Source organism: Triticum urartu, chromosome 7, assembly GCF_003073215.2.
Source record: "Triticum urartu cultivar G1812 chromosome 7, Tu2.1, whole genome shotgun sequence".
Taxonomy (NCBI): domain Eukaryota; kingdom Viridiplantae; phylum Streptophyta; class Magnoliopsida; order Poales; family Poaceae; genus Triticum; species Triticum urartu.
This window is the reverse complement of record NC_053028.1, coordinates 612,197,143-612,205,944: the sequence shown is the minus strand read 5'-3', so window position 1 is coordinate 612,205,944 and position 8,802 is coordinate 612,197,143. Positions and strand designations below refer to the sequence as shown.

General features: G+C 48.2%; 1 protein-coding gene across 1 annotated transcript; it reads right to left on the bottom strand.

The window, feature by feature from the left end:
- Positions 1 to 1,043: 1,043 nt before the first annotated feature.
- On the bottom strand, positions 1,044 to 3,301 carry LOC125523589 (3-oxoacyl-[acyl-carrier-protein] reductase FabG-like). Its single transcript, XM_048688608.1, has 3 exons — positions 2,940 to 3,301; positions 1,480 to 1,709; positions 1,044 to 1,405 (listed from the first exon to the last, which is right to left on the bottom strand). The coding sequence occupies exons 1-3, from the start codon at positions 3,268 to 3,270 to the stop codon at positions 1,127 to 1,129; spliced, it is 840 nt and encodes a 279-aa protein (XP_048544565.1). The 5' UTR covers positions 3,271 to 3,301; the 3' UTR covers positions 1,044 to 1,126.
- Between the last annotated feature and the right edge of the window lie 5,501 nt (positions 3,302 to 8,802).

The window sequence follows — 8,802 nt, the reverse complement described above, 5'->3', positions numbered from 1 at the left end:
GTTAAAACTGAAGTTTGTTGGTGTTTAAACTGTGTGTTTTGGTTATGGAACACCATCCTGAGTTTGTGCAGGGGCATGAGATGCCCCTTGACGGTGTCCTGGACCAGGGGTATCAACCTAGTTGGCCCACAATCCATGGGCCGAGCTTATGGCCTACCGTACTCACAAGGAAGGACTCCGGATGCCTCACACTTCAACATGATCAAGATGGACTCTGTCGAAGACTTGACGTGTACTCCAAGGACAGCTTCGTCCGTCGGCATGTTTATCCCTAATTTGGCAACCGACCATGAGTAACCCTAGGTACCCTCCAACGTGTATATAAGCTGTGGGGTTTAGCATGTAGAAGGACGGTTAAAATTACATCCACCTAGCCTTAGGGTTAGAACACTACTTACGATCTCGAGGTAGATCAAGCTTGTACTCGATACACAATCATCAATACAATCAAAGAAGGACATAGGGTATTACCTCTTCGAGAGGGCCCGAACTTGTCTCCTTCGTCCCTTGTTACCCATAGATCCGAGATCCATAGCTCAGGATTCCCTACCCCGAGGTCTACCGGTTTTACCACCGACACCCCTGTTGGCTTTAAACTCCTCGTATTAACGTACTGTCATGTTTAGTCCTATTACTTCTTCATTTGATGTGTGTTCAACTGTTTATTTCTAATCTTTCTTGTTGTGTTGTTGTGTAGTGTTGTGGTAAGTCCACTACATTTAAAAGGGGTGAGCACATCATCACATTTGCACACAGCCAAACAACTATGATTTGCACGTGCTCATCCCTAAATCACTTATGCAGGCAACCAAACAGCAGAGAAAGATCAAGGTTTCTCCTTAATCAGTCGACTTGCCTGCTTCCTTTCATCTGGCCAACGGTTCCTGTATCATTAATTAGCTAGATATGTTATGTCAACAATGGAAATGATGAGTGATGCAATGCAGGGTAGCAAACAGGATGAAGAGCATGGCCCAAAGCCTGCATACCCTCAAACAGGCTCAACTGGATCACAAAAGCAAATATCTAAAAATCGATGCGAGTAACTAAAGAGCTCCTCGATGTTCTTATTGCTTGTTGCACTCATGCACTGAGTACACACATCAGTGTTGATCTAATGAAAGGATTACAGAGAAGAGAATAATGGAACACCAGGTAGGGTTAGGCCTGCGTCTACGATGAAGATGTTGCCAGTTAGATACAATGACGTTTCATGGATTAGAAAACGAACTAGCGATGTCAGTGCCGGATCAGTAGTGCCATATGTTTTAAGTGGCACGATCTTTGAAGTAACGGTGTTCCACCATCTCTTTTGCAATAGAGCAGCAGTTATCTCCGACTGGAAGATTCCAGGCGCAATTGAGTTCACTCTAATTCCATACGGTCCTAACTCCAAGGCCATCACCTGCATCAACATACATAGTTTGTTGCGAACACACACTACCGAAACAAACGTTTGACGAGGAATGGTGGTGGTACCTTGGTGACAGCATGCACGGCCGCCTTGGAAGATGCGTAACCGGTGCTGCCATGCACATCGCCACGGTGAAGACCGGCAACGGACGAAATGTTGATGACTGAACCTTTTATCTTGGCATCACGCATGTGCCTACATACATGCTTGGCGACGAGCCACGATCCGGTAAGGTTTGTCTTGTGGAGTTTATCCCAGTCATCCTCGGGCCAATCCAGTGACGAATGTATTCCTCCTGAAATATGCAAGGACACCACTCTTTACATGCCATTGAAAACGCCAAATCTAATATATTCCGTAACATGCTAGTCTTTTCGAGCTGTGCTTCGCTATTATAGTAATAACAGCAGCCCTCCGAATCAGATATAGCGGTGCTATAGCCGAAATTGCATAGGAGCACTTGGCGACGCAACCCACTGCAATCATATCCATCTAGTTGTCCCGGGATCAACACCCATTATATTAGCCTCTCTATATTGCGTTCATTTATCACCCAGTATCTCGATCTGCTTCCTTTGTTTATTGGCCACTGTTACAACCAACTTGCCAGTTGATTCATTGATCCATTTATGAGCAATGAGTTGTTTCTCTGGCACTATTGTTCCACCACACAGTACATTGCCAATGCATGTATGGAGTCTGTGTAATATTTCACTTTTTTACTACTTCAGCTAACTATTTTATAAATTTTTTCTAGGTACTCAAACAATTGTACATGAATTCCATTTAGCCACACATATTTGGTTTGCTCATCTTCTCTGTGTACACGTAATATAATTAAGTAGACAAAATACAGAAGCGGTTAATCTGCATCCGGGCTCATATGAGCCCAGGGATGAAACAGTAAAATCACGAAAAATAGATATTTTTCAAAGAAATCTGATTTTCTGTTGGTGTGCGAGATGCTCCTATGTGTAATGTCTGTGCAAAATTAGGTGAGGTTTGGACATTTGAGAAGCTTGTGGCAAAAAAAGACAAATTCCGGCAGTTTGAGAAACATTTGAAAAACACAGTTTGGAGCTGTTTTTTTTGCCACGACCTCTTCGAATGTCCAAACACCCCCAAAATTTTGTACGGATATCACATACACGAGCATCTTGGATGACAAAAATAAATAATATTTTTTCCCATTTTTTCTGCTATTTTTGTTTTACTGTTCATCAGGTGAAGATGATTCCGGGCACGGTTTTGAATTATCGACAAAATAGCTTTTACTACGAAAGGGTAAGTTTTAGTCTTAACCGTTTATATGCATTGAATGAAACTAGCAAACTTTTAGTATAAAGGAGGTGTATCCAAGCATAGATCCATTATTCTAACCAAAATTATTTTACATCTGTAGCTAGTAGTATTCTGCAGTTGGAGATACAATAAGACCCGTTAAATAAGAGCAAACTTTTTTTTTTGCGGGATAAATAAGAGCAAACCAATAGACAAATCGCACGCCATATAGCAATCGGGTTACCTCGGAGGCCAGCGTTGTTAATCAAGACGTCAATGCGGCCGAAGGCGTCCCAGGCCCTCTGCACCGCCGCCTCGACAGTGGACCCTCCGGCGGCAACGTCGAGTTCGATGGCCACCGCCAATGGCTGGCTGGCATCCGCGGCCCGGGAAGCGTTGATCTCATCGCAGAGGGAGCGGAGGCGGTCAGCGCGGCGCGCGACGGCGACGACCCGGCAGCCGGCGCGCGCCAGGTCGAGGCAGAAATCGCGGCCGAGGCCGGAGGAGGCGCCCGTCAGCAGCACAACCTGCCCCTCCAGCCGGCTCCACGGCGCTCCCCCAGCGGACGACACCATGGCTGGAAACCGGAGTTGGGTTGGTACTTGGTAGTGGTAACTGGTAAGTAGGACGTTCTGGACTACGGTATTTGTTGGTTATTAATAGGATGGGGAAGCATGATTTCTGACAGCATTAGGTGATAATCGATACTTAATTATGATTGTGGTGGTGCATTGCTGCAGTCGTTTATAGTTTTGAGGGAGGCACATGCTACTGGGAGTAAGTTGTCAGGAATGTTAAGCCGAATCTTGCCTTGAAGATGCCATTGGGACTCACATTTACCCATCACACTTATCACGTGTTGAGAGTGCTTTTCCCGCCATGCACACTTTTAAATTTGAAGTAAGCATTTCTCATCACATGCTGGATACCAAAACTGCAAATGTAGTATGGCGTTTACTACTTCCTTCGTCCCAAAATATAAAAACGTTTTTGACACTATGCTAATGTCAAAAACGTTTTTATATTCCGGGACAGAGGGAATAGTAGAATATACTATTATAAAACACAACTTTATGATGGGAGGGATCTGATACCTAGATATATGTAAAGTATGATACGCAGGGGCGGAGACGGGGGGGGGGGGGGGGGGGGGGGGGGGGGGGGGGGGGGGGGGGGAGCGAGCAGGGGCCTGGCCCCCCCTATTGATCGAGCAAATATCGAGTAGGCCGTAGATAATTAGCGATATGATTCAAGTACAAAAGTAATTGGCCCCCCCTAACTCAACGTGATTTATGAAGAAATGAAAAAGGGCCAATGTAAAAGCCCACTAGCAATCGTTTACAACCCATGCCAAGGCCATATTTGTTGATCAGCTTCGTTAAAAGTCTCCTGGGCGCTGGGCATTATTCCCGATGATGATTAGCGCGTGTGTTGATTAGCGCTGTGCTGTTGCCGTCCTGCGCCCTTGCCGCCGCCCGCCTTGGCTCTCCCTTCTCATGATCTGATTCGTAAAGTCAAGCTAATTCACTCGCCAATTATTTGTCCTGCAGCCAATGATCTAGCCAAGGTTAATCCAGCACTGTCTACTTCTCTGAATTCTCATCTTGTATCATTAATTTGTTATACATCAGATGTGTGATTTGTGATGCGTCGCGCTCGGGCATAGGAAATCGTTCGAAATCATGCACCTTCCAACCACGACCAGCCGGTCTACCTCGACCTAGCAGTAGAGGGGACGAGTACATGTTGGGTTTGATTCTCTATGTATGTATTCATGTAATATTGACCTTTTTTTCAATACAACAACAAAGTTACATAATAGAACCAGTGATGATTTTCCACTCAAACCTATTATTTGGTTATACAGTGATTTTTCTTATTTGTACATATGACATGTAGCATTTCATGCCATATTTCGGAGTAGTTTGATTATCAACTTTGTCTAGTCTGCTTCAGCCACAAAAGGTTGTGTGTGTCTATGCAAAGTTAAAATAAATGATACTAGTCCCTTCGGGGACACCCGAGAAAGATGAATGATACTCGGATGTAAAACTATTAGGTAGTTTGTGAGGCAAAAAAAAAAACTGGCTTTATCGTCGGTCTGCCCCCCCCCTTATGTCTAAATCCTGGCTTCGCCCCTGATGATACGTCTCTTTGGCGATTGCAATCTTCTTCCTATTTTCTCTCATGACCATCATTAGAGGATCTACAACCTGATTGGCAAATCTGGCCACTCAAACTATAGCGTCCGCGAGCACTGACCGGTCACAACTCATATTTGATGCTATGCATCCGAGTCTTTCATTATTTCATCTCCTAAATCCATACAAACCATGCAAAAGAAATCTTACGTACTACACACATCAAGCTAGCCTAACTACGCTTCGTCGTCGGAGATATCAACGACGTCGGTGCCGGGCGCCGGGCTGATGGGTGCGTAGGAGGGCTCTGGCTCCTTCTCCCCATCCATATACATGTGCATCTCGTCGACTGCCACAGCATGCTCTGCGTCCACCTCTTGCAGACGACGGTACTTGGCCTCCACCTTTGATATCGACCGGAGGGAATCGAGGATCACTTGTTGCTCCGTTTGTAGATCCGCGTCCCCAACGTGCCCCACATCCTTGTCATCCTCATCCTCCTCCTCCAACTCCTTCTCCTGCTTCGCATCCTCCGCGTCCTCCTCCACCTCCTCCTCTACCACCTCGTTCTATTCTTCCTCCTCCAAGTTCTCCTCTGGGTTGACCGCATCCAGAGGTAGCCCCGCGGAAATCCGGGCTTCGCGGCTTGCCCGGATCTACTCAAGGAGCTGCAGCCGGCACTCCAGCGTTAGATATGGGTAGCTCCTTACCCGACGGTGTGGGAGCATGCCTACCAGTGGTGGTGGAAGGCGATTGGAAAGTGGCGGGAGTAGCGGACGGGATGGGGAAATGCGGATGGGCAGGGTTTCGATGCCGAAGTCGGCTTAAATGCCAGAGTGGCGCCTGGCGCCGCCATCGGTGCGACGGAGGAGACGAGCTTCGAACCGCGTAGTTTCGAAGTGTTTCCTGTGGGACCCCATCGTCAATCCGACGTGGCGGAAGCGCCCGGTCGCGCCCGAGCCTCCCCATATCCGCCCAGATTTGGACTGGAGATGAGGGGTGATGTTCAGCCCGGGCGTTTGAGGCCCGTTTGAGGTGCCTGTCTGGGTCTTTTTTTTACCGGTCACTCGTCGGCCCGTTCGCCAGGGCGTTTGAGGCGGGTTTGGGGTGCCCGATTGTAAATGCTCTTAGGCATCTCCTGATCCGGAATAAGAAAGATCTCCCTTGAGCGATGTCCCTGATTTCCCTTATGACTGTCACTAAGCTCCTCCCGATCCAAAATAATAAGATCTCCCATGTTGGTCAAGGGCGACTCCAGCGACACTAGGTCGCCGAGAGTTGTGCCTCTCCATACCTCCTCCTCTCGCCGTTGGTGCGTCACCAGGCAAAGCCTCCAACACAGGGTGCAGAAAGCTCGACCGACTTGGATTCTTGTCCGAGTGGTGACGATAAGGGAAGCGGTTGTTGGTGGGGCCTATCTCCGATGCGCATCGGCGACCAACTGTGTCTCACCTTCCAACCATGGGAGTAAGAGCAAAAGGCGTATCCTTCCACTCCTAGCCCAACATCAGCAGCCACCAAGTCGGTGTCCACGCTTCCACAGTAGGAAGCGTCCACGCCTGCGTCCCAATGCAATCCCGGAGGACCAGTGGGGGGACTCCTCCATGACTGTTGAGGCCGCCACCGAGCAAATCCTGACCATAGCGCACTTGCATTGGTCCAGCCGAGCTTGTACGATGCCTTGCCCGGGGTTGACGCTGATCTGAAATACGACACATCGGTGCCGAGATGCCTCGAGTCACTCGAGCCCGCATGCCGCAACCCCAGAACCACCACCCGAGCACGCTCGCATGACATCACACCGCCACCACAACCTTTGCCGACATCCCAACATCGGCCACAGCGCCCAGTCCCAACGTCGCACGCTGAGCCGCATGCACGACGAGATCCGCCGTCCACCCCCGAGCATCCAACCAGATCTTGGTCAAATCCCGACCACGATCGTGCTAACCGGCCGCACCTCAGCGAGGATCATCACCATGACGCCGCAGCGCGGCCCAGAGCAACGCCTGAGCAGGGCCGTCGCCACCACCAACCCACCCGAGCAAGGCCGCCATTTTAGATTTGGCTTCACACTGCCGCCCCGAGAGACCAACCCAAGCAGCCGCCTCAGCCCGACGAGAGTTGCGCCCTAACGTCGCCCCAGTAAACCTACCGTTGTGCCCCATGCTAACACAACACCCTAGTCGGGCGGCCGGGACCCACGCCATCACTGCCACTCGAGGGGGCAGGGGAGCCTGGCCATCGTAAAAAGCAGGCCAGGCTTCGTGTGACAATGCCTCATGGCGGCGAGGAGGAGGAGGAGGAGGGAGGAGAGCTTGGTGTGAGGTTAGCTGGGGCTAGACGCTCGCCAATCGCTCACAAGAGCGACGGGGGTGAGAGGAGAGGAAAGTGAGATGGGGTACAAGCACACTCCAGGCTCATGAGGTCTCATGCTCATACTTCTTGGGAGGCACAAGTGGATCTTCAGGAATGTTCAATGTTGGTCCTATTTGTTCTTCAACAAATATGTTCACCGGAAGCATGAATGTTGGTCCAATTACAAACCCTGTTCAAGAATTCATCCGATTAATCAGTTAACCTGCCGATTAATCCCTACTTCTTGGGCCATCGAATAGCCGATAAACTAATAAATCGCCCGAATAATCAATTAATTGGCTGATTAGCCTATTAATCCCCATCGGCGAGCGAACCGAGCAACTACCATTTAACCATTTCCTCAACAATGATTACAAATGGAAAAGCTATAGACCATGCATTCAGAAACATTTGACGTAGTTTTAGTTGTTGTAGGCATTTGTCTTTTGTGTTATTTTAGTTTCCTCGACCTATTTGAATAATATATATATAAGCAGCTATACTCTTTGCATCATTTTGATGTAGAAGTAGAGGCACGAAAGCTTTTATATTTATGTAATATTGTTATTTACCCCTTGAACTCACCTAGTATCATAAGATTAACATTCTCAAAAACAGTACCAAAAGCTTGAAAATACAAACAACACATAACGTGAACTACGTACACCGTTTTAATATACATGTAGACATAAATCCATAGTGAAAAAGGTGTGTGGCGACTACGAATCGAGAAAACACGGTTACTTTCTTTGCATAAACAACAACTCGGTCAACAAATGAGCAATAACATTTTGATCAATTTAAATTAAACGGCGACACATAGTTTGAATATGCAATGGTTAGTTCCATTGTTTTGTTGCTTGTCACGAACTATTTTGATCGTTGGTGACTTTTGTATGAACGATGTTACAATAGTCTGTTCCCAAGCTCAGATGCACTGAAATGCCTCTGAAAAACTTTGTTTTAATTCCAGAATAGCTACATTTCAGTCGACCGACTTTAGTTATTATGGTAACTAAATTTTGAAAGAAGATTGACTTGGCGTGTGCCTAGGGTGGATGTGTACGCATCCACCATAAGGCGTCTTGTACATTGTCTTTGCTCCTTTCTATAAAAAATATGATACATCATTGCCGTACTCTTGAAAAAAAAGGAAGACCGACTTTAGCTATTATGGTGAGTCGATTTTGAAGGGGGGAAGGAGATGGAAGGAGGGCGGAGCCGTGGAGGGAAGGAAGGAGAAGGAAGGGGCTCGCCAGAGGGCTACCCCATCATCTATCTTAGGGTGGGGGCGGGGGCGGAAGAACAGCGGTGGTGGGGCGGTGCTGCAAGTTTGCTAAAGAAAAATCAATCATTGGTGGGGCTGGAGGGATTGCCCTGGGGTGGGGCAGCACGGCTTTGGGCCCGGTTGGGAGGAGGCCGGTGCGGCGGGGCTGCGCATGAGCGCCGCCGGCCGTGGGTGGTGGTGGCAGCAGGTTTGGCCGGCGGTCGGTGCAGTGGTCTGGGCAACGAAATCGCCTGGAGGAAGAAGAAGGGCTCCCCATTGTTCGATCTGCATGCAACGGCCTAAAATGATCGACTAATCCAAATTTGAAAATCAGGCAACTT

What these genes read in the sequence shown, in the direction of transcription:
- LOC125523589 (XM_048688608.1), bottom strand. Translation starts at nt 3,270, where the DNA reads ATGGTGTCGTCCGCTGGGGGAGCGCCGTGGAGCCGGCTGGAGGGGCAG. An exon ending in TAACAACGCTGGCCTCCGAG is followed by an intron (nt 1,710 to 2,939) that starts GTAACCCGATTG and finishes TGCATATTTCAG; the next exon opens with GAGGAATACATTCGTCACTG. An exon ending in CCGTGCATGCTGTCACCAAG is followed by an intron (nt 1,406 to 1,479) that starts GTACCACCACCA and finishes ATGTTGATGCAG; the next exon opens with GTGATGGCCTTGGAGTTAGG.